Raw genomic sequence first — 27,245 nt, forward strand, 5'->3', positions numbered from 1 at the left:
AAAATGAAAACGTTAAATGGAAAAGATACATGCACCCCAATGTTCATAGCAGCTCTATTTATAATAGCCAGGACATGCAAGAAACCCAAGTGCCCATCAAGAGATGACTGGATTGACTGTTTGCAGATGACATGATACTATACATAGAGAATCCTAAAGATGCTACCAGAAAACTACTAGAGCTAATCAATGAATTTCATAAAGTAGCAAGATTAAAAATTAATGCACAGAAATCTCTTGCATTCCTATATATTAATGATGAAAAATCTAAGGGAGAAATTAAGGAAACACACTCCCATTTACTATTGCAACAAAAAGAATAAAATACCTAGGAATAAACCTACCCAAGGAGACAAAAGACCTGTATGCAGAAAACTATAAGACACTGATGAAAGAAATTAAAGATGATACAAACAGATGGAGAGATATACCATGTTCTTGGATTGGAAGAATCAACATTGTGAAAATGACTATACTACCCAAAGCAATCTACAGATTCAATGCAATCCGTATCAAACTACCAATGACATTCTTCACAGAACTAGAACAAAAAATTTCACAATATGTATGGAAACACAAAAGACCCCGAACAGCCAAAGCAATCTTGAGAAAGAAAAACAGAGCTGGAGGCATCAGGCTCCTGGACTTCGGACTACACTGCAAAGCTACAGTCATCAAGACAGTATGGTACTGGCACAAAAACAGAAATATAGATCAATGGAACAGGATAGAAAGCCCAGAGGTAAACCCACACACATATGGTCACCTTATCTTTGATAAAGGAGGAAAGAATATACAGTGGAGAAAAGACAGCCTCTTCAATAAGTGGTGCTGGGAAAACTGGACAGCTACATGTAAAAGAATGAAACTAGAACACTCCCTAACACCATACACAAAAATAAACTCAAAATGGATTAAAGACCTAAATGTAAGGCCAGACACTATCAAACTCTTAGAGGAAAACACAGGCAGAAAACACTCTATGATACAAATCATAGCAAGATCCTTTTTGACCCACCTCCTAGAGAAATGGAAATAAAAACAAAAATAAACAAATAGGACCTAATGAAACCTAAAAGCTTTTGCACAGCAAAGGAAACCATAAACAAGACAAAAAGACAACCCTCAGAATGGGAGAAAATATTTGCAAATGAAGCAACTGACAAAGGATTAATCTCCAAAATATACAAGCAGCCCATGCAGCTCAATATCAAAAAAACAAACAACCCAATCCAAAAATGGGCAGAAGACCTCAACAGACATTTCTCCCAAGAAGATATACAGATTGCCAACAAACACATGAAAGGATGCTCAACAGCACTGATCATCAGAGAAATGCAAATCAAAGCTACAGTAAGATATCACCTCACACCAGTCAGAAAGGCCATTATCAAAAAATCTACAAACAATAAATGCTGGAGAGGCTGTGGAGAAAAGGGAACCCACTGCACTGTTGGTGGGAATGTAAATTGATACAGCCACTATGGAGAACAGTATGGAGGTTCCTTAAAAAACTAAAAATAGAGCTAACATATGATCCAGCAATCCCACTACTGGGCATATTCCCTGAGAAAACCATAATTCAAAAAGAGTCATGTACCACAATGTTCATTGCAGCACTATTTACAATAACCAGGACATGGAAGCAACCTAAATGTCCATCGACAGATGAATGGACAAAGAAGATGTGGCACATATATACAATGGAATATTACTCAGCCATAAAAAATGAAATTGAGTTATTTGTAGTGAGGTGGAATCTGTTATACAGAGTGAAGTAAGTCAGAAAGAGAAAAACAAATACCATATGCTAACACATATATATAGAATCTAAAAAAAAAAAAAGGTTCTGAAGAACCTAGAGGCAGGACAGGAATAAAGATGCAGACATAGAGAATGGACTTAGGGACACGGGGAGGGGGAAGGGTAAGTTGGGACGAAGTGAGAGAGTGGCATCGACATATATACACTACCAAATGTAAAATAGATAGTTAGTGGGAAGCAGCTGCATAGCAAAGGGAGACCAGCTCTGTGCTTTGTGACCACCTAGAGGGGTGGGATAGGGAGGGTGGGAGGGAGTCGGAAGAGGGAGCAGATATGGTGATATAAGTATACGTATAGCTGATTCACTTTGTTATACAGCAGAAACTAACACAACAATGTAAAGCAATTATACTCCTATAAAGATGTTAAAAATAAAAAAAGAAGAGATGACTGGATTAAGAAGATGTGTGTTTGTGTGATTGTGTGTGTGAACGTATATATAATGGAATACTACTCAGCCATAAAAAAGAATGAAATTCTGCCATTTGCAGCAACATGGATTGACCTAGAGAATATGTTTAGTGAAATAAGTCAAAGACAAATATTATGTGATATCACTTACATGTGCAATGTAAAACACAGTACAAATGAATGTACGTGCAAAACAGAAACAGAGTCACAGGTGTAGAAAACAAACTTATGGTTACCAAAGAAGAGCAGGAGGTGGGGGGTAGGGACAAATTTCAGGTATGGGATTAATAGATATAAACTACTATATATACAATAGATAAGCAACAAAGATTTACTGTACAGCACAAGGAATTATAGCCATTATCTTCTAATAACCTATAATGGAGTATAACCTGCAAAAATACTGAATCAGTATGCTGTACACCTGAAACTAATATAATACTGTAAATTGACTATACTTCGATAAAAATAATAAATTGGAGGTAATTTATTTTTGATTAAAAATAGTTTCCAATAATTTATTGTATAACTAATGTCATGTTTTCACCGTAAACAAAAATGCAACTTTGTTAATTGGACAAATAAATGTCCTTAACTTTTTCTGATATCTAAATGATGAATCTAAAAAATGTCACTTCCTTATAATATTAGTCACCTACTTCCCAACCTAATACAAAGAACACCTCATTAACTGTATTCAGACATTGGGTATATCATTGCTCACTACAGCTTTCTTCAAATGTTATATAAATGGCAAGAAGTAAAGTAAATATCAGCGAAATGGCACCTGTATCCCAAAGCATCTTTCTCAGATACAAAAACATAGATAGCGAGAAGGTGCAGTAATTCTTCTTCTTCAAGCCAACTAAAAGAAAAATCCCGGGCTTCCCTGGTGGCACAGTGGTTGAGAGTCCACCTGCCGATGCGGGGGACACGGGTTCATGCCCCAGTCCGGGAGGATCTCGCATGCCGCGGAGCGGCTGGGCCCGTGAGCCATGGCCACTGGGCCTGCGCGTCCGGAACCTGTGCTCCGCAAGGGGAGAGGCCACAGCAGTGAGAGGCCCGCGTACAGCAAAAAAAAAAAAAAAATTCCTATTTGCTATGTTTACCATACCTACTTATAAGTTTAACAGTGGGATCAAAGGAGACACACAGTATTAGTTCAGTGCTAGAAATTATTTTCCAGTATATACTGATACAAAATTGTCTACCTCGACTACTAAAACATGAAAGATTTCATGAAGTCAATACCCCACAAACATACATCTTGAAGGTAATTTCCTTCATCAAATTCTAACCTCTTAGCCTTTCTTAAAAATTGTACTGTGTTAGCTAATGACTTAATAACCACATAATCAGTCAATATCTTTTCCTTGTGAAACCTTTTATATCACCAATTTCCTAGATACTATATGCAATATACTTATAAGCGATAAAGTAAAAAAATGTAATTTTATTACATTTTAAATACTTGAACATATTGGCCTTATCTATTACTAAATAGGAAATGTGTTAAAAATGTAATGGACAATAAAGTTGAATTTGTCTACAAAGTAGCAACTAAAATAGAAGGATCTATTTCAAATTAAAATGATACAGATATTATTACATTAATATGTAACTATTCAAAAAAGTAAGAGTAGCTTAGGAAATGTATGGGCAGATAGAAGCTAATACGGATTTTAGAAAAAAAAAATTATTAAGTGAAATTTAGTTTCAAACTCTGAAAAACAGAGAATGCTCTACTAAATATAGTCACTAAAAATATTTAGAATAAAAGCAGGGAAGCTGAATTTACACAGAATGTAGGTTTCCTTTGCTGTAAAACTGCCATTTTTTCCTACAAAAATCAATTTGCTAAGGCTCAAAGGAGGACCAAAAGTGGAATACTCAATGTGCAAGCAACTCATATTTCTCAGAATCAATATAAATTTAGATGATTTTCATATCTCTAAGAAAATTAATCAGATTTTTAAAATATCATGTGCTAGGGAAATTTAAACTGAGTCAAAGAATAATGACTGCCAGGTAAAGTCATTAGCTGAATAGTTTTCTCCTTATCCAGAGGAATGGTTAGCATTAAATCTTGGATGTTCAGAAATATATATTACAGCAATATCATTAAAAAACAGTAATTATTCATTTTTAGATATTAATAGATAGGTTTTTAAACCTCAAACATTCTATTTTTTGAAAATGTTATTATTAACTGATTGTAAAACTTGCTATTATCCAGAACTTACATTTCAGCCACAAATAAAAAGAGAGTAAAACATAGGGAAAGATACCCAGGATTTCGAAGATATGAAGGAGACATCTCAAGTACCTAATTAATAAGAATTTTATAGAGTACAAACCAGGTGTTTAAATGGTGGTAGGTACACAGAGATTGTAAGCTCTGACTTACTGATAAAACAAAACACAGAAGATTACAGGGTACTGCAAAATAATGTTCAGTGCTACAGATGTGCAAAATATGGCAATATTGGCCTGAACTATAAAAGTTAGCAAGGAGCTGTACAAAGGAGTTGGAATTGAGTCAGAATTTGAACAAAGAGTAAGATTCAAACTGGCACTGAAAAGGGTATTACTATAGGACCATGCAAAGGTCTGAATATGTGAATGAATGGTAATGCATATTTATTCTAGCTATGCATTCTCATACTGTTCCTAAAAGTGTAAAAAATCATTATCCAGGGCTTCCCTGGTGGCGCAGTGGTTGAGAGTCCGCCTGCCGATGCAGGGGACACGGGTTCGTGCCCCGGTCCAGGAAGATCCCACATGCCACGGAGCGGCTGTGACCGTGAGCCATGGCCACTGAGCCTGCGCGTCCGGAGCCTGTGCTCCGCAACGGGAGAGGCCACAACAGTGAGAGGCCCGCGTACCGAAAAAAAAAAAAAATATATTATCCACAAAAACTGATAGGAAAGTAGAGGCTGTGAACCTTCGGCATTATATCCATTTTCATATTAAAAAGAAATCACACATTTTTGCTGTCATCTTCCAGGTATCCTAAGAGGAAAAGTTTTAAAATCATTTTCTGCTTATAATTTTTCTTTCTCTCTTTTTTTTTTTTTTGCGGTATGCGGGCCTCTCACTGGTGTCTCCCGTTGGGGAGCAAAGGATTTTTTTTTTTTTTTTTTTGCGGTATACGGGCCTCTCACTGGCGTCTCCTGTTGGAAGCACAGGATTCGGACGCGCAGGCTCAGCGGCCATGGCTCACGGGCCCAGCCGTTCCGCGTCATGTGGGATCCTCCTGGACTGGGGCACGAACCCGCGTCCCCTGCATCGGCAGGCGGACTCTCAACCACTGCGCCACCAGGGAAGCCCCCTAATTTTTCTTTTTTAATCATCTTATGTTTCTTTTATATACAGAAACTCTCAATATAATACTATTTGGTACATTGCTACCATCTTCTTTATATCTAGTAGGCTTCTATTTTGTTAAGATTTAGTTTCCCTTCACTTTTTAAACAATTGAGTAATAGAGTATTATTTCCTTGCACTTATTGCCATTACATATTTGAAGTCTACTACACTTTGTCGTAATTTACCCCATGTTTCCTCTGATTCTATATTGTAAAACGTCACATTTGTCTCATTCCTACACAGGAGGAAACTGATTAATTTGAAGGTCAATTTAGTTACAAAAGGTTTTATTTCTATTTTGTACTAATGAACCACCATGAACTGCCCAAATTAAACATGAATTAAACAGTTTAAACCCAAACTGCCATTCATTTAACTGTAAATAGATAACTCTTCAAGAAACTAATGGCTCCAATCCCTTATCCTCTCAAAGAATGAGAATATTTCCTTGCTGTTGTTTTATGGAAGAAAAATGAAAATTTCAAGTATTTACCATTTCCAGTTTCTCTACTTTAAGGCGAACAGAGGGATTTAGGGAAATCTTCTTTCCTTGTGGTCCATAATTATCAGTCAAGGCAGGGGCAATATCTATGAGACAACAGGGTATACATTAATTGGAAATTTAATTGGAATAGAATTTTTCATTTGACAGGATGTGTTCTGGGCTCCTGAGGTTCAGAAAGAATTCTGGCTAATCAGTTACCAGTTTTCACTTTTGTTTTCATGGTTTTTTGTTCTTTAAACCTAAAATGTATTATATAAACCAGTTTCACTTAAGCCTTAAAAGACATGATATAAAAAGAGTGGCCAATTATGCATTAAGTCCCACAGAAATATTAATACAACAAACATACATCCCACCAGTTACCTTGTCATCACAACAGCTTACTAATTGCAAAATGAAAAGTCTTTTTTTCTTCCAAAATAAGCAAAATCATATTAGAAAATTTAAAAGGTCATGATTTTTCTCTGGCAAAAGTGGTTTTGCTACATGAGTTCTGGAGGTACTATGGAAAAACTCACAAATGCAAACTGTTTCAAGTTTGCACATAAAGTATGATATAGGCTCAGAACTTCTTGAACTAAAAATCCTATTTCTTATTTTGCAGAAGTTATATTTCAAGTAGCATAAATGGATTCTCAAGAGTTGAGTGTCATACACCTCTCACCCATTCTCTAACGCCTTCTCAGTCTACCCTTATTATTTAGACGAGCTTTGTCCTTGTTGCATGAGTAAAAAACAGGTGTCACAAGGGACTAGAACTTGAAAAATTATTTGCCTTAATATGCCAAAGTTTCTCAAGCAAATTCCTGCAATTCATTTCAATCCTTATATCTAAATTGTCACCATTCTAAATACACTTTTAAATGGTATTTTACTAGTTCTACATAGAAACAAGAGGAAGAGAAAAAACTTTTTAAAATGTCACATTTTTATGCAGCGTTTTAATTTTTTTTTATTTCTCAGAGCATCTGTCTCTAAGTACAAAATGATTTGCATTCTCTTTCTTAAGAACATAAGAAGTGCATAGGAAAATAAATAGTCTTCCTCTAAACCTTTAACGCTTCCTTAACATTCTATGTAAAATCTTGAATATAGCTTATAGGTGTCAAGATCATGAAAAAAAAATGGTTACTGACTTTTAGCTTTAAATGGAAGTCAAACCTAGAGAAAGACTGATTTTAGTATAATAAAATTTTTACAATTTTGACATAAGCAACAAAGACGCCTTAGTTGCTGTGATACCTAATTGTTGGCCAAGGGCTAAAAATACATTATATATATAAAATTTTTTTCCTCTTAAGAGAAATTTTGTGCCAAACCTAAAGTGTAGCATAAAATATCAGCATGGAGTGAAGTGGTTTGGAAGCCCAAAGAGCGGGTAAGTCAAACCTTATCTTTCATTTTTAGGGTTTGGACATGTGAGGCTTGACAACGACTTTCAGTCTGGTGCCTGACCTATCATTAAGGCACAGTAACACAAGGTGGACCCAAGCTAACCTAATTATGATCTCAGACCAAGACTAACCCTGGGTGTGAATTACTCAATTCAAGTGTGTGTGGAAGGCATAGAGAGAAGACAAAAGAGAGGGAGGGATAGGGACTCACACCAAGGCGTGGGTTCTCACTTATGTTTTCCTACATCTAAGCATAAAAATTTGCTATCTGCAGCAGTAGAAATAACAGATTAACTCTTATTTATGCTTACTTTTAGCCAGGCATTACACTAAGTACTTTATATATATAAGCTCATTTAATCTTTACAATAACCACAGTGACACAGGTGTTATTATTTCCAACCCAAGAATGATGAGACTAAGGCCCAAAAGGGTAAAGAAACTAGCCCAAGATCATACAACTAGTAGGTGACCATGTTAGGATTCTAATCTCTTATGACCCCTGAAGACAATTTCTTAAATGTGTCAATATCTTTCATCATCAGTTTTCTCATCTGTAAAGTAGGAAGAATAAAACAGATCACCTTACAGGAATTGTAAAGGTAAATTAAAAATCATAGAAAACTACTATGAAAACTATAAAGTAGCGTTAATAGTAACACAGACACACAGAGATTTAATAGGAGATTTAACGTAAACTTATAATAATCCCCCATTTAACAATATGCAATCATGGCTTAACAAAACCTCACTTTCTTCTAGCCAAACTTCCCCTAAATCTTTACATTTGAGCCAAAACCTTAGGAGGATGTGGACATAAATCCAGCAGGCTTTGGTAATTCAAGGTAACTTGACCTGAAAAGCTCTCCCACAGACAGTTTTCCTCATTTGCCAGTGTCCTCTCTCACTTTCAGCCTTGGGCTCTTTATTTGCTCCTCTCTGGGAGGGGGTGAGAATTTTCAAAGTATGGCTTATTATTCCCTTGGCTCTTCTCTTCCTATTCCTCTTTTTAGGAGCAGAAGAAAGGAAATGTTTTATAAGGGTAGGATCAATACCATTTAGTTAATACCATGAACCCTCACCATGGATATTTTTCCCCATCACTAGTTTGTTTTCAGTTTTAAAAGCCTTATTGCAGGAGAATTAAGGCTTGTGTGGTGGTAAAGTTAATGATCGTATTCCTTCACGTAGTAATTCTTTACTGATTTCCTTAGGAATGTCGTTAGCATGTTTTTAGCTCACTCACAAACTCACGCATTATTCAGCGTATGGCAGTAGTAAACAACTCTGGATTCTGAAATAAGAAATTTATATAACAGAATAGTTTTGAAAAACATACTCAAGTATAATGTGAATTTTAAACATTCTAACCAGTTTTACACTTTGGAATGCTTCTGAGATGAGAACAGGGGTAGACTTGCCTCATTAAGTTTATTTTTGTTGAGGTTAACATTAAAACTCATTTATGTTTTTTAATAAATACCAGCTGGCTGAAGGAGTCTAGATGTGATGGTTAAGGATCTAATTTGGGAACAATCTATAATTAACTACTTATAACAGACAAATCACAAGGTATATAAGTTACCTAGAGATAATTTAGAGTTGACTTTGCTTTTCTCCCCAGAAACATCTGGGCTACTACATTTATGTGGAAGAAAATGGTACTGAGTCAATTCCATTTCTACTCTAGAAAAATGTTCCATTTTAATTGCATTTTAATATTTACATACAGTTAACTCACTCAAATATGTTTTTCACTAAATTATTTTTCTATTACAAAATCTAGCATCATTTCTTATAGTCACTGATGTAAATTTACCTCAGTTTGTTCATTACTACAGGACCTCCTTGCTCTAATCACATTTGCCTCCTAGGGTCACCTGACATGTAGCTTGACCTTACTTCTTTGCATTTGATGATGATGCCTCCTTCACTTAGGATGATCTGTTACCTTCATCCATCTGTTGATGTTTATCACTTCTTTCAAGATCCAGATGATGTCTGACTTTTGCCAAGAAATTTTTTTTCTCTATTGATTTCTGCATATTTTGTGACAAATTCTTTACTATGTACTAGCTTCTGGGGTAGAGGGGGAGGATGCAAAATTGAATTAAAGGACAGAAGCTTTCACTTCTGCTCTAAAAAACATGCCCTGGAATATTATCTGAGCTATACTCTAAACTTCAGTTTCCGTAATATTAATAATAATGACAGCAAAATGTACTGAGCATATTCTATGCACCAATTACAAAACGCTTGACATACATAATCTTGTTTAATACTCATAACAAACCCATGAGGAAACTATTTCAATATAATAAGCTAATTCAGCCAATAAGTTGGGAGCAAAGATCTGAATCTCTACGTTTGCATTCAGAGCCTGGTGACTAACCACTGTGTTTTCCCTATATCACACTCAGGTCACTTACTACTTCTTCCCTTAATCTACTTTGCTCATGTCTTTACACATCTTGTGCAAATGTGTTATTTGTCCATAAGACATATACTTCTTAGAGTACCAAAACCACCCACCCCCTGCTCTAGTCAACACAGAACACTGCAAATAGTCGAGTATTTATTCAATAAAATAATCACACACGCACACACATAAATAAACACACACATATATGTGCTTTCTAATCTGAATAATGAAGGTTTTTAATCCCATATTTTATTTCACAATATACTATTAAGTATCTCATGGAAAAAAAAATCCCAGTTCCTTCATATTTTCTACTGAACTATGACGCACATGACATACTCAGTAAATACTTACTGAATAAATAAATTGGCTAAAAGAGGCATCAAGAGAATGAAAATTAATTATGTAAAGGAAATAATACTAATAAAGTTTCTAAGGGTCAACAAATTCCACTAAGTAAAAAGGCACATAATTGACAGCTAAAGATTTTTCCTAACCCACTGGTAAATATTGCTCCAAATCAGAGAAACTACTATGGAATTCACTATAAATTCCTGTTAAGTATAGGAGCTATGTGCTATGGTCTGAATGTTTGTGTCCACCCGAAATTCATATGTTGAAATTCCAACCTCCGGAGTTGAGGCCTTTGGGAGGTGCTTAGAGCATGAAGGTGGAGCCCTCACGAATGGGATTAGTGTTATTACAAAAGAGGTCCCACAGTGCTTCTAAGACCTTTCCACCATGTGAGGACACAATAAGAAGCCTGCAACCACAAGGAAGCTCTCACCCAGACCATGCTGGCACCATGATCCTGGACTTCCAGCCTCCAGAACTGTGAGAAATGTTTGTTATTTATAAGCCACCCATTCTGTGGTATTTTGTTAGAGTAACCCACACAGACTAAGACACTATATAATTTCTGCTAACTCTTCCTTATTTTGCAGTTTTGCTCTACACAATGCTATTAAAAATTAAAGTATACGAGTAACAATTTGCTTTATAATTTAGACATGTAATTAACTCTTCCTTTCAATAAGTATAGTTTTTTTTGTTTGTTTGTTTTTATTGTTGTTCCCTTTAACTTTTGGAGATAATATAAGGGAAGGAATTTTTTCTTGATATTTGAGCCTACAAACACTTTACAGATTGATAAAAATCCTTTTTTTATGGGTAGCTTACACAATTAATCCTTTACTGTTTTGAAAAGTCAATAAATCATTTCATGCTAATTAAGAACCAGTAATACTGAATTCACAATACTGATGTTCTTTCGAATTTATATCTATATAATCTCTTCTAAGAAAAACAAAACATACTTCTTTTCTTAAGCTATGCTCCCTTCTATAATTTCTCTGAAAGGTGCATTTAATATACCTCACGAGGATTTCACTAAAAGGGCAAGGCATCCTAATCTTGAGTTATAGAAGAGTTTTCATTATTTGGTTTCAACAGTTCATTGATTATTACAGCTTCATAGACACTGCAATGATAATGCATCTTTTAAAATTTCAACCCTTTGTTCAGGAAAATTTCCAATAAAAGTCATAATCTAACAGGGACCGCTGCACAATGGATTCATTTTGCTCTTTTATTCAATGAAGGAAAAAGGCATAATGCACCCTTCTTTAAAGTCTTTTAAGTCACATTATGTACTCCTCATTGAGAGATTAATTGAGAAAAATAACAGGAAAGAGGAATTAAATGTGCATTTACCTGTATTAGGCATATCTGTAGGGCTGTTGTCTGAAGAAGTAATTGGAATCTGTTCTGTTTTCTTGTATCCAGTTTTTATCTATGAAAGAAAATGAGGAAGGTGAAATGTCATTTTCTAAAGTAGGTCAAAAACCACATGAGAAGCTCACGTTAACATAAAAAGAATGATTAAAGAGATTAAAGCAATAGTCCCCCAAATATAAAACCTTTAAAATTTTGGTATATTCATCTTCAAACACAGCAATTCAGAATGAAAGTAACAACTGCTTTCAGCTCTACCATACCCAAGGACAACAAAATATAAGGCTATGCACTGTGTCTCTGAAAAGGTATTATAACCCCAAATGAGAAAGTATAAAGGGCTAAGAGAAAATCTTAAACTCTGTATCTGATTAGCATGGGCCTGAAACTGAAATTACTTTTGATGAATTTTATTGCACTGACTAAAAGCCTACCTGATTTTCAAGTTTGTTTTATAGGGTATACACTCTATTTTATAACTCATTATTTATGGCACCATTGCAATTAATAATTACAGTCATCCCTTCATATCTGCCATTTCTGCATGTGCAAATTCAACCAACAATGGATTAAAACTATTTTTTAAAAACTCTAAGAAGTTTCAAAAAGCAAAACTTGAATTTGCCACATTGGCAACTATTTACATAGCATTTACACTGTATTTATTTACAACTATTTACATAGCATTTACATTGTATTAGGTATTATAAGTAATCTAGAGATGATTTAAAGTATATGGGGAGGCTGTGCATAGGTTAAATGCAAATACTACACCATTTTATATAAGAGACTTGAGCAGCCTCAGATTTTGGTATCTGCTGTCGGGGTGTGGGGAGGTTATCCTGGAGCCAATCCCTCCACAGATGATGAGGGATGACTGTAATTGTATCGATTTTGATGTGGGAACTCCCCCTTTTGTGTGATTCTAGGGTGAACTATTGATATATTCCAGCATACACACATGAGGGAACAAAATCCACCTACACTGTACAGGAAAGAGCTGAGCAACAGAAAGGAAGATTGCCTGTCTTCAGTCAAGCAGAAAACAGAAAAAAATAATGAACAGAACCATATTAGAGACTATCTGAAAATAAATATAACTTTCCATATCATAGTTTTGAGTGATATCTAGGCATATCTTTGTGATGCCATTCCTGATCATGATTTTCTGGACAAACAATATATTGACTTGAAAAACTGTATTTATTGACAGCATAGCATAAAATCTTAAACAAAGAAAAGATCTTTCAAGGAAATACCAATCTGTTAACAAACTATATTACCAAAATTATAGTTCTATATGTATATGACAAACATAATGACACATAGGGGATCTGTGGACTACATAAATAGAAAAATTTAAGATTACCTGATTTATCTTAAAAGAAGATAAAATGGCATCTGTAGATTTGGGAGTCGATGAGGTCTTTGGAATTAGTATTTCAGGGGAAGAAGAAAGAAGACTAAATTTTGAGGCTTGAGGTCCATATTCTCCTGTAGCTTGTAAAAGGGATGAACACGATGGATTTTCTAAATGACTGCTGTGAGATTTCTGTCTTATGAATGCTATCTCCCAAGCAGATTCTGACCTAGCATTAAAAAGAAATCACTTTATGGATATAGTACTATTGAATTCTAAGATAATGTTTCATATATTATCAAAAAATACTCCTTTTGGGTCTAAAGTACTAGGACAACTTAAATTTCTATTTTTAGGGAGACATGCTAAATGACTCATTCTATCTTACAGATAGAATAGTTACCTCAACTTGGCTCTGGTAATTATGCTTTTTGCTTCTTCAAATGATACACCAATCATAGACTCCTTGTTTATTGAGACAAGTTGATCTCCTGGCTTCAAACGTCCATCCTAACAAAAATAGTAACATTTGTAAAGAAACTGATTAAGGTGTTTCTTAAAAAGTTAATTGATGCAATTAAAGCAAAGCACAGTTTTAGTAAAGAATGACTTAAAGAAAAGAGTAAAAAGAAAATTTTAGACAGAGAACCTCAACAGCAAAATGGTTTGATTAAAGTCTGGTTTGGTAATATATATGAATGAAATGGAAATGTTCAAGTACTCCTTGAATAAACTTTCAGCCTAAGGAATCCTGAATATATGAAGACATAGTCTGGTACACTAGGAATGAGGCCTGTTTTAAAAGGTCAGTTGTATGAGACAAACACAGCTCTGAATGTGATAAAGTAGGCTAAATAATTCTGGTATATTTCAGAATATAAGCCTTATTCACTTCAGTTTCTGAGCATTCCTTTATCTTTCATCCCACCAAACACTGAGTTATTCCACAGTTAGAATTTTTAAAAATTCAGTCAAGGATCTTAATTATATTGATTCTACCCACATTTCTGTTCATGGTGAAACATCTTCTTCACTGGACCTGCTGCCCCTCCTGTGACTCAGGCCCAGTTGGTTGGACAGGTAGCTTTATTCACATCCTACTAATAACGACCAATTCTAATTGGCTGCCTGGCATTGTCTTTGTCAAGTCCTGGCTCTGCCTATAACTAGCCTAACTGAATAAGACAAAGCACAAAAGTTACAAAACTTAATGTACATGTTAGGCAAGTTTTCTCAGTCTTCATTTGCCTTTTCTTTTTTTTTTTTTTTTTTTTTTGCGGTAAGCGGGCCTCTCACTGCCGCGGCCTCTCCCCTTACGGAGCACAGGCTCCGGACGCGCAGGCTCAGCGGCCATGGCTCACGGGCCCAGCCGCTCCATGGCATGCGGGATCTTCCCGGACCGGGGCACGAACCCGCATCCCCTGCATCGGCAGGCGGACTCTCAACCACTGCGCCACCAGGGAAGCCCTGCCTTTTCTTTTAATTCAAACTGGAAAAGAAGAATGAGCTCTCTTAATTTTCAGCTCTTAAGATGCTTCTCCATTTATCATTAGTACAAACACAGAAAGCATTATTTCTATAACTAGGGAAGAAGCTTATATGGTTAGAAAGCATTTTCACCCTTGATGGTATTTAAGTAAATTCCACAAATTCAAGGAAAGATCTTTTAAAAAGTCTTATCTACTATGTATAAAATAAGTTTTAATTAATAGGATTAACCAGGGAAAAGAGATGGTGAAGATAAGGGGATGGAAGGAAGTAAAGAAGAAACATATTACCATCAAGGAGGTAGCAGGATAAAGACACAGAGATGAGAAGCAACATATAGTGTGCAGGGGACTATAGCCTTCAACACAGTGTTCAATTAAAAAGTGTGAGCCAGAAATCATGAGAAATGAGGATGGGGAAGTAGGAAGAGTTCAGGTATCTGCAGGCCTTTAACCCCAAGCTATCCCTGGGATAGCTTCTGCACTTACTGTTTTTGTTTTCATACTGTAAACATTACCTAAGTATTATTTCCCACACTTCCTTGATGAAAAGAATCAACTGGAGTTATAAAAAAGGTCCATGTTATGAGACCCCTCTGTTTGAAAGTCTGATACAATATTGATATATCTCTGAATAACTGATCTTTGGTCTGAACTGCATTATATGTAATAAACGTATATAATATATAATAATGGTGATTTATGGTTACTTTACTTTTAAATAACAATAATTTTTTTAAAAAAGACCTTTACTGGGCTTCCCTGGTGGCGCAGTGGTTGAGAGTCTGCCTGCTGATGCAGGGGACATGGGTTCGTGCCCTGGTCCGGGAAGATCCCGCATGCCATGGAGCGGCTGGGCTCATGAGCCATGGCCGCTGAGCCTGCGCGTCCGGAGCCTGTGCTCCGCAACAAGAGAGGCCACGACAGTGAGAGGCTGGCGTACAGCAAAAAAAAAAAAAAAAGACCTTTACTATTATCTCTCACACTGAATACTGAGTATAGAGGAAAGCAAAATAAATATAAAATATTTATCAAGAATTTTTATGGGAACATGTTATTTCAAATATTGTGTAATGAAAGATATTATAATCTAAATGCATAATGACCCTATGACCCTTCTGAAATATAAACATAAAAAAATCCAAAAAGGCAATTTGATTTTAAAATATATAAAATTTGAAAACTAATTTGGATTTTATAGGTATGTGATTAAACATAATTAGCAAAGTCAGAGAACACACAATTGCTATATTCACAAGTGATTTGTTTTTTCTCCTTCCATTTGATAGATGTATGGGGAATAAAACACAGTAGTAATGCTAGAAAAGGCTAAGCAATATGGAGGAAGTATCTACCATATGGATCCTAAATATTCAGTAAAATGAAAGAGCTGATTTTATAAGATTTTATAAACACAGTTCAGTATTACCTGGGCCCAAGCCTTATGACAGACTTTGGTTATATATGCATTTAAATCAATTATACCCAGACTATACTTAGAAACTTAGGTACAAGAGCTTTCAATTTAATATGCTAAATATTAGTTTGAGGATAACTCATTCCTTAAGGTTAAAGTGAAATGGTAACAAACAAACAAACAAAAACAACCTTTTTGCCACAGGCAAAATGATAAGGCTAATAAAAATTAAGGAAGAACAAAATTCTGGAGAGTGCTTATTTCTGGGAGGGAGGGTGGGGAATGCAATGGGGTGGGGGGAAAACATATAGGAAGCCTTAATAGTAAAATTTTCTACTTCATAAGTCAAATGGTGAACTCTAAGTGGATTCATAGGCATTTGTTTCATTATTATTCTTCATAAGTTAGATATATGTTCCAATATCCTTTTGTATACATAAAATATTATATTATTAAAAAGAAAAGAAATTTTCCAGCCCATCAAAAGAAAGCTCATGACATTTGCCTCAACAATGTTCCTAACCAGATGAATTTTATTTTGGTTCTATATTCCAAAACTGGCATTGGAAGTAAGGGCCAAATAGAGGTTCTTAAAATCTAATTTTAAAATAAATAAATAAATAAAATTAAATAAATGTCATTGTTAAATCCAGCTCTAGACCATTTGGGATCTGCAAAAAAAATTCCTCATTAGAATCAGCTTAATAAGGTATATTATAACTGAAATTTAATGACTATTCTACTACTGATTTATGTCCCAAAGCCTGGAAGTAATTTGAGGAAAGAAAGGGAAAAATGAAGAAAGCCTTTCTTCATTGGAGCAAAGCATTTAAAGGACACTGACAAGGGAAAAAAGGTTCTTTTAGAATTGGGGTGGTGGACAGTAAATATTAGGTTATTTTGTTTTAATCTAAATATTCTTGGTATTAAACTGCCTTTTATTGAACTTCCTTGAAAAGGGAAAATTCTATAATGAGGACTATAAGCCAGATGGCACCTCATCTGGCTTCTAGTTGGGCAGCAGTCTTCAGAGGCAGTGGACTGATGAGGAAAAAAGAGCACGAGTTGTGGCAACCAGATAGATTTGAATTTGAATTTGAGCTCCACAACTTGCTAGCTAGATATTCATAAACAATGAAAGAAAGCTAAGGAAGGGGATAGGGGAGGTGCACAACCTCATCTACAAGGAACACGGAACTAAATTCTAAACTGTCGGAGACAGCTCCTCTATCCATGTATCTTATAGAAACCACAGTTGGTTGACAGCATTATGGAGAAAAAGCTTCAGAAAACAGAAGCCTCCCACATTCGCCTCTTGGGCCGCACAGTATTAGCCATGCAGAGGAAAAGGTTCTCAGTAAGGCAATTTAACACATCTTATATTAAAGTACACCCATGTACTGAAGTAGCATTTTCCAGGAAGACAAGAGTCAGAGAAGAGAAGAAGAAGAAAGTCTCTGACTGTGGTTTCTGGTGTTTATATATATTTTTGTTTCTAAAAAGTACTCACAGCAGTTGTTTTTTTTTTTTTTCTTTGCCTCCTAGAATAAGATCTTAGCTGATCATGTGAATTTCTGAACCTGTTTAAAAGTCAGAACCTGCAAACTAAAACAAAGCTATTTCTGTAAAAGTCTGGCATTCAAAGCGAGTGAATTCTGCCCCAGCTGGATTAATGTGTCTGTGAAGATAGTAACTTCAGAGAGGCCTCTTCCACACTGTCTAGATTCTGGTTCAGCACTTATTGAGCAACTAGACAACATGACAGGCAAGGTGCCAAGCACTTTCACACACCTAACTTCAGTCTGAATTCTTTCACATTGACATTTATAAAGATGTTGAAATAATAATGTATTCTTGAACACTTGCATACTTTCATTAAAAGCTGCCAACACTGTCCATTTCAGATTATAATGACCATTACAGTTTTCTAAATAATGTGTTACCATAACCATATATACAGCCTGATTCTAACTCATTATTCCTAAATACTAAGGAATGTTCCTGCAAGCCTTTGGATTCCTTTCCCATACTTTCATAAAGGATGAAAGTCAATGGAAGTATCACTTTTTAAATACCAGTTATTAACATGAATTTAGGCAATTTGTTTAATCTCCATGAGACTCAGTTTTTTAGCTGTGAAGTGGGGATAAGTACCTATTGCACAAGGTTGCTGTGATAAATAACGCATATACAATCCTAGTACATTGTAGGTGTTAAATTGAAGTGAGTTGAATCAGAATCCCATATCTGTTGCAGGCAATTTTTACAGTAATAGCAAATTTAACCCTCCCACTCCTCAAATTAAGAACCCTTTATGACTGCCCACTTGCGGGAAAAGCTGAACTGAACTTCCCAAACCTAGCACAACAAACTAGCTGCAACCTACTTTTTCTAGCCTCATCATCTACCTTCCCTCCTCAGCATATAAATTCTTCATTCTATTCTCAGAAAATGTTCTTCAAATCAGCCACAGTCTTTCAAACTTTAATTCACTTATACATATTAATTCCTATCTAGAATGCCACCACCCATCTTGCCACTTCTCTGTCTGATGAACTCTCATTTAAACTTCACAACCAAATTCAAATATTATTTCTGCCGTAAGTTTTCTCCATCTCCCTAGATTTATTTAATTGTCCCCTTCTCTTTGTTCCAAATGCACTTTTACTTATCTATATTATTGCACTTACTCTGTACTGTCCTTATTTGTTTACATATCTTTTTTTTTCCATTGGAGTATATTAATTCAGCAACTCCCAAATTAGCAGCATTGATTCTTTCAGTTGATCAGAACTATGTCTTTTTCATGGTTATATCTCTGAGCATAGTGCCAGGTATACAATAGGTCCACAATAAATGAATAAGGCCCAGGAAACACTTTGAGGAAATTAAGGTGGCTCTAACACAAATAGTAATGGCAAAGGAGAAAAGTGAATGACATCTTAAAGTGAACCCTCTTGGCTGCTACTGCTTTAGCTCCCACCAATTGATTGGTTTCTTTACCCCCTGCCATCCAGAGGCCTTTGTCCTAACTATCCAAAAATCCTTGGTCCCAGTTCCAGTGAAAAAATGCTGCCAATTATACTATGACATTTATTGTAAGATCCATCTCAATTTCAGAGATGCTAGAGAGAGGAAAAAAAAAAAGATATATAGATATAGATATATAGAGATAGATAGATAGAATTACACATGGGTAATTCTATACCCATATGTTTGTTTTATATATATGTGTGTGTATGTGTATACAGTAGTCCCTTGGTGTCTGAGGGAGAGTGGATCCAGTACCCCCTTGAATACCGAAATTCATGGATGCTCAAGTCCCTTACGTGAAATGGCATAACATTTGCATGAAACCTATGCACACCCTCCCTGCATACTTTAAAGCATCTCTAGATTACTTATCATACCTAATGCAATGTAAATGCTATGTAAATACAATGTAAATGCCATGTAAATAGTTGCCTGTGTTGCAAATTCAAGTTTGCTTTTTGGAACTTTCTGGAATTTTTTTTTCTGAATATTTTCAATTTGAGGTTGGTTGAACCCACAGATATGGAACCCGAGGATATGGAGGGCTGACTGTGTGTGTGTGTGTGTGTGTGTGTGTGTGTGTGTGTGTGTGCGCCCTAGAATCAGGTAAATGAAATATGTTAGTTTTGAAGAAAAAATTTTGATTCCTGCCTGCTGTCCTTACAGTATTAGCAGAGAAACAAAGAAAAAAACAAAAACATTCAAAGTGTGGTTCAGAATCGGTCACAAAGGGCTAAGAAGAAGAGGTACTTTTGTGTGGAGCCCAGATGGTGGCAGTTGAATGGTAAACAGGCAGATCAGTGAATTCTCAGAAATGTGACTAAAGGATTATTCATTCATTGGTATTAATTGAGCAATTAATATGTGTCAGGTACCAAGCTAGGGACTAAAGATATTATTGTGAATAAAATCAGATAATATCCTTGCACTTAGGAAATAATCTGAGACTTGTGGCTCAGGCAGAGTTGGTAAAACAGTCACAGATACTGATGTATGATCATAAACTGAGAAGGAAAGAAACAGGCACAGACAGGTGATATGAAGGAAAGGTGCACAGACAGGAAAACAACCTGGCCTAGACTTGGGATGGGGGAAGCACAAGGAATACCTCTCTTTGTAAGTGGTCTTTGAATTGATATTTGAAAGTAATGGGGGGAGCTGTTCTCAGTCAGAGGGAGCAGCATATAAGATGACAAAGAACCAGGCCCCTTCCAGGGACTGAAAGAATGCTACTCTGAAAGCATAGGTGGGGATGGAGAGTCAGAGAAGTAGAAGGCAGAAGTCACATAATACAGAGCCTTGTAGGCAAGTAAGTATTAGTTGGATAGCTGGGAGGGAAATAGGAATGGTGCATAAGAACAGACAAAGCTATTGTGAGGTCTGATAAAAAATGATGATAGTTTAAGCAATGGTGATGGAAGTGGAGATCAAGAAGACTGATGGGTTCAAGAGCTATTGAGAGTAGAACAGTCAACAGTATGTACTAAGGAATTGGATATGGGTGTTAAGGGAGAGGAAGTAGTTAGGATGCTGTTAGTTTTCTGACTTTGTGCTACTGGAAGGTGTCATTCACAGAGATTGGGAACACTGGAAAGAGGTCTGTTTGGGAAGAAATGGGTAGATGAAGGTGTGATGTGACTATCATGAGTCCTGCCTCAGACATGTTGCATTTGAGATGCCTTTAAGAGATTCAAGTGGAAATGTTGATCAGGCAATTGGATATGTGTCAAAGGAGTGTCCCCCCCCAAAAAGATCTAAGATTTAACACTGAGACTCCAAACTGATATTGGATTGGCTGGTGGGGTGAAAAGGGCCTTGGAGTTCCCATATTTCATATTTCCCTTAACTCAGTACATAGTATATTTGTTCCCAACCTATAGGCTACCTCTAGCTCTTAAAGCTGGGAGAATCTTCTTTCCTACTTGAACTAGCAAAACGTGTCAATATGTTCCAAGTTTGAACTCAGAATACGTTTTTCAGAGACAGGACAATTTTGGTTACTGAACCAGTGTTGCATTTCATATATTCCAGGAGGAAAAATACTTTTGTGTGTGTATTGGGATAAAGGGGAGAAGCTAACCATGGTTACTTAAAGATAACTCCTGCGTTCCAATAATCCCCTATCTATAAAGTTTGGGAATATAAATGAAATATAATCCATCTATAAACTTGAGATTGCCTATATTATTAGTTCTGAAACAACATAATGTTAAAATTACAGCAAGTGAAAGCACTCATATGCATTTAAAAAATATTAACAGTTGCTCAGTTCAGCAACTTAATAAGGATACCCTATGAACCAGTGTTTCCTATTCCATGAAAACACCTGGAGAAATTTTGTACAGATTAGAAGTTTATTAACAAGCCTAACACAGTATTTAGAATACAGTAAATTCTATTATTACTATTCATAAAAATTTCTTTAAATAAAATTGCATTAATTTGTATTTGCAGAGTAAACATGTACATAACTCTCCAACTTGACGAAGAACACAAAAGTAAATGTAAGCACTGCAAACCTACTTATTCTTCTCTGTCTACACCTTTCTCTATTTTGGCTGTTTTCTTCTCTTGGACATGACCAGATGCTGTCAAAAAACATTAATAACTCTGTGCTGCTCTCTAGTGGTAAATATAAAATATACTTTATTACACGGTTTTGCTTTCTAATACACTTTCAAACAATGAAATTCTCAGAAAATCAACAAGAGAAAATATACATTATAGGTATAATTTCTTAGTCTGTCATCACTGACAGGAGATGAGTCACTCAGCACCACTGCTATCAATTTATTACTTTAACTACAAATATTTTTGATGAGGGAAAAAAAGCACAAATTGATGCTTGTCTTAAAAGTAAATTCTTTTCACTTGTTAGGTACCATGATCTACTGCATTACTTCAAGTATAGTCTAAGAAATACCTTAGCTATACTGAATACACACACACGCACACGCACACACACACACACACACACACACACACACACAGAGAGACATATCTCAGCTTTAAAACTAAAGTAGTACATCTCAATTCTTACAAGAAAAATTTTGTTTTTCGTTTGTTTGAATTTGTTTAAATTTAGCATTTAAGTATGCTCTTAGTTAGTTAATAAATTAAATTCAATAGCCAAAAATTATATCATTATAATACCCAATGCTTATTGTATAATACTTACCACTTGGTAAGTGTATTTGGAGGAAACCTTATTATCTCAGCAAGGTTGAAACAATTTAAATCTATTGTTTTGGAAGTTACTGGTTAAACTGTTTTTTTTTTCTAACAAGGAAAAAAATCCAATTGAATAAACAAACTGCTTTCTAAACAGTGTTTGGTGTAGGAATCGGGGTGGGGGTAAGGGTAGGACTATTTATTCAACCAAAACAACTAGAATAAGGACAATGACAATATAAACAGACTTTATAAGGGTATCACTTCTCATGTTACATAGCTTGATATTAATAGAATGTTTTATTAAATTCTTTATGTCCTACATCTCTCCAAAAAGGGAGGCAATTTTCAACAAAAGACATGTAGAATCACATTAGTAAAACAGAAATAGCAAATAAAATTCAAGAGAAATGAGCATGAAAATATAGTAACCAATGTGTTAACTAAGTGCTTCAAATATGGATCTGAGCTTCCTAGCAACCAGAGCAAAAAGGAACTCATGCTTTACATATTTCTTACAGTGAAGAGGACAGTAAGGTTTTCTAACTCCTAAAATAGATATTTTCTAGTCTTAATTCTAAATCTAATTTCTCATATGGGCTACTAGTGACTGGCATAATTAACAAATTCAACAAGAATTACTGCAAATTCAGAAGTGAGTGGATTTTATTTGCTCTGTTTGTTTTGTTTTGTTTTGCATTTAGGAGAGGCTAAATGAAGTACTTTAACTGATCTAAGTTAAACCTAACTGGGAGCAGTGAATAGATAACATGTCTTCAAATATAACCTCTCTCAGCCAGACTTATAATAAAATTTGAACAGCATATAATTAAAAATATATAACATTTACTTACAGCTTGAAATCTGCTACTTTCATATTTATTTCATATTTATTTGCTATTCATTTGTTAGGTTAAAACTCCACGAGTATAAAGGTCTATCTTCCAATCCCTCTGTATCTTTCACTAAGAAATGGTCACAGTGAACATTCAGTTAATATTAAAAATTTACTGAGATTGGTTCAAGATGGCGAAGTAGAAGGACATGTGCTAACTCCCTCTTGCGAGAGCACAGGAATCACAACTAACTACTGAACAATCATCGACAGGAAGACAATGGAACTCACCAAAAAAGATACCCCACATGCAAAGACAAAGGAGAAGCTGCAGTGAGATGATAGGAGGGGTGCAATCATTATAAAATCAAATCCCATAACTGCTGGGTGGGTGACTCACAAATTGGAGAACAATTATACCACATAAGTCCATGCACTGGAGTGAAGGTTATGAGCCCCACATCAGGCTTCCCAACCTGGGGGTCTGGCAACGGGAGGAGGAATTCCCAGAGAATCAGACTTTGAAGGCCAGCAGGATTTGATTGCAGGATTTAGGACTGGGGGAAACAGGGACTCTACTCTTGGAGTGTACACACAAAGTCTTGTGTGCACCAGGACCCAGGGGGAAGGAGCAGTGACAACACAGGAGACTGAACCAGACCTACCTGCTAGTGTTGGAGGGTCTCCTGCACAGGCAGGGGGCAGCAGTGGCTCACCACGGGGACAAGGACACTGGCAGCAGAAGTTCTGGGAAGTACTCATGGGCATGAGCCCTCCTGGAGTCTGCCATTAGCCCCAAAATAGAGCCTGTAGGCTCCAGTGCTTGGTCTCCTCAGGCCAAACAACCAACAGGGAGGGGACACAGCCCCACCCATCAGCTGACAAGTGGATTAAAGTTTTACTGAGCTGTACCCACCAGAGCAACACGCAGCTCTACACACCACCAGTCCCTCCCATCAGGAAGCTTGCATAAGCCCCTTAGATAGACTCATCCACCAGAGGGCAGACAGCAGAAGCAAGAATAACTACAATCCTGCAGCCTGTGGAACAAAAACCACAGTCACAGAAAGATAAACAAAATGAAAAGGCAGAGGATTATGTCCCAGATGAAGGAACAAGATAAAACCCCAGAGAAACAACTAAATGAAGTGGATATAGGCAACCTTCCAAAAAAAGAATTCAGAATAATGGTAATGAAGATGATCTAGGACCTCAGAAAAAGAATGGAGGCAAGGATCAAGAAGATGCAAGAAATGTTTAACAAAGACATAGAAGAATTAAAGAACAAACGAACAGAGATGAACAATGCAATAACTGAAATGAAAAATACACTAGAAGGAATCAATAGCAGAATAACAGAGGCAGAAGAATGGATAAGTGATCTGGAAGACAGAATGGTGGAAATCACTGCTGTGGAACAGAATATGGAAAAAAGAAAGAAAAGAAATGAAGGCAGCCTAAGAGACCTCTGGGACAACATTAAATGCACCAACATTGGATTATAGGGGTCCTGGAAGGAAAAGAGAGAGAGAAAGGACCTGAGAAAATATTTGAAGAGATTATAGTTGAAAACTTCCCAAACATGGGAAAGGAAATAGCCACCAAAGTCCAGGAAGCACAGAGAGTCCCAGGTAGGATAAACCCAAGGAGAAACAGGTCGAGACACATAGTAATCAAATTGACAAAAACTAAAGATGCAAAATTATTAAAAGCAACAAGGGAAAAACGACAAATAACATATAAGGAAACTCTCATAAGGTTAACAGCTGATTTCTCAGCAGAAACTCTGCAAGCCAGAAGGGAGTGGCACGATATATTTAGTGATGAAAGGGAAGAACCTACAACCAAGAATACTCTACCCAGCAAGGCTCTCATTCAGATTCGATGGAGAAATCAAAAGTTTTACAGACAAGCAAAAGCTAAGAGAATTCAGCACCACCAGACCAGCTTTGCAACAAATGCTAAAGGAATTCCTCTAGGCAGGGAAAAGACTAGCAACATAAAACAACTTGTACATATATAGACTACTATATCAAAACCTCATGGGAACAGCAAACCCAGAAACTACAATAGATACACACAAAAAAAGAAAAAAACAACCAAACAACACTAAATATGATCATCAGAAGAAAACAAAAGAGAAAGAAAAGAAAAAAGACCTACAAAAACAAACCCAAAACAATTAAGAAAATGGCAATAGGAACACACATATCAATAATTACCTTAAATGTAAATGGATTAAATGTGCCAAAAGACACAGACTGGCTGAATGGATACAAAAACAAGACCCGTATATATGCTGTCTACAAGAGATCCACTTCAGACCTAGGGACACATACAGACTGAAAGTGAGGGGATGGAAGAAGGTATTCCATGCAAATGGAAATCAAAAGAAAGTTGGAGTAGCACTACTCATATCCATAAAAATAGACTTAAAAATAAAGACTGCTATAAGAGACAAAGAAGGACACTACATAACAATCAAGGGATCAATCCAAGAAGAAGATATAGCAATTGTAAACATATATACACCCAACATAGGAGCACTTCAATATATAAGGCAAATACTAACAGCCACAAAGGGAGTAATTGACAGTAACACAATAATAGTGGGGGGCTTTAACACCCCACTTTCATCAACGGACAGATCATCCAGACAGAAAATCAATAAAGAAACACAGGTCTTAAATGATATGTTAGACCAGATGGACTTAATTGATATTTATAGAGCACTCTACCCAAAAGCAGAAGAATACACATGCTTCTCAAGTGTACACAGAACATTCTCCAAGATTGACCACATCCTCGGCCACAAAGCAGGCCTCTGTAAATTTAAGAAAATTGAAATCATATCAAGAATCTTTTCTGACCACAATGCTACGAAATTAGAAATAAGCTACAAGAACAAAAAACTATAAAAAACACAAACACGTGAAGCTAAACAATATGCTACTAAACAACTAATGGATCACTGAAGAAATCAAAGAGGAAATAAAAAAATACCTAGAGACAAATGGAAATGAAAGCACAATGATCCAAAACCTATGGGATACAGCCAAAGCAGTTCTAAGAGGAAAGTTTATAACAATACAGTCTTACCTCAGGAAACAAGAAAAATCTCAAATAAACAACCTACCTTATACCTAAAGCAATTAGAGAAAGAACAACAAACAAAACCGAAAGTTAGTAGAAGGAAAGAAGTCATAAAGATCAGAGTAGGAATCATAACGATCAGATCAGAAATAAATAAATAAAGAAGACAATAGCAAAGATCAATGAAACTAAAAGCTGGTTGTTTGGAAAGATAAACAAAATTGATAAACCTTTAGCCAGACTCAAGAAAAAAGAGAGAGGACTCAAATTAACAAAATTAGAAATAAAAACAGAGAAGTTATAACTGACACCACAGAAATACAAAGGATCATAAGAGACTACTATATGCAACAGTATGCCAATAATATGGACAACCTGTAAGAAATGGACAAATTCTTAGAAAGGTACAGTCTCCCAAGACTGATCCAGGAAGAATTAGAAAATATGAAGAGACCAATCACAAGCACTGAAATTGAAACTGTAATTAAAAAACTCCCAACAAACAAAAGTGCAGGACCTGATGGCTTCATGGGCAAAGTCTATCAAACATTTACAGAAGAGCTAACATCTATCCTTCTGAAACTCTTCCAAAAAAATGGCAGAGGAAGGAAAACTCCTGAATTCATTCTATGAGATCATCATCACCCTGATACCAAAACAAGACAAAGATACCATTAAAAGAGAAAATTACAGGCCAATATCACTGATGAACATAGACACAAAAATCCTCAACAAAAGAGTAGCAATTCAAATCCAACAATACATTAAAAGGATCATACACAATGATCAAGTGGGATTTATCCCAGGAATGCAAGGATTTTTCAATATCCGCAAATCAATCAGCATCATACACTACACCAACACAGTAAAGAATAAAAACCATACGATCACCTCAATAGATGCAGAAAAAACTTTTGACAAAATTCAACACCGATTTATGATAAAAACTTTCCAGAAAGTGGGCATAGAGGGAACCTATCTCAAAATAACAAAGACCATATATGACAAACCCACATCAAGCATCATACTCAATGGTGAAAAGTTGAAATCATCTCCTCTAAGATCAGGAATAAGGCAAGGATGCCCACCCTCACCACTTTTATCCAACATAGTTTTGGAAGTCCTAGCTACAGCAATCAGAGAAGAAAAAGAAATAAAAGGAATCCAAATTGGAAAATAAGAAGTGAAAA

General features: G+C 35.9%; 1 protein-coding gene across 3 annotated transcripts in view; it reads right to left on the reverse strand.

The window, feature by feature from the left end:
- STXBP4 (syntaxin binding protein 4) overlaps positions 1 to 27,245 on the reverse strand; it is a 180,548-nt gene that overhangs the window by 134,959 nt on the left and 18,344 nt on the right. For all 3 annotated transcript variants that reach the window (XM_082861201.1, XM_082861200.1, XM_082861202.1), the window contains 4 exons: positions 13,423 to 13,529; positions 13,029 to 13,248; positions 11,639 to 11,717; positions 6,098 to 6,192 (listed from right to left, as the gene is read on the reverse strand). In XM_082861201.1, the coding sequence (XP_082717327.1) occupies positions 6,098 to 6,192; positions 11,639 to 11,717; positions 13,029 to 13,248; positions 13,423 to 13,529 (501 nt within the window). The remainder of the gene's footprint in view (positions 1 to 6,097; positions 6,193 to 11,638; positions 11,718 to 13,028; positions 13,249 to 13,422; positions 13,530 to 27,245) is intronic.

This window comes from Leucopleurus acutus, assembly GCF_964270905.1.
Source record: "Leucopleurus acutus genome assembly, chromosome: 19".
Classification (NCBI taxonomy): Eukaryota; Metazoa; Chordata; class Mammalia; order Artiodactyla; family Delphinidae; genus Leucopleurus; species Leucopleurus acutus.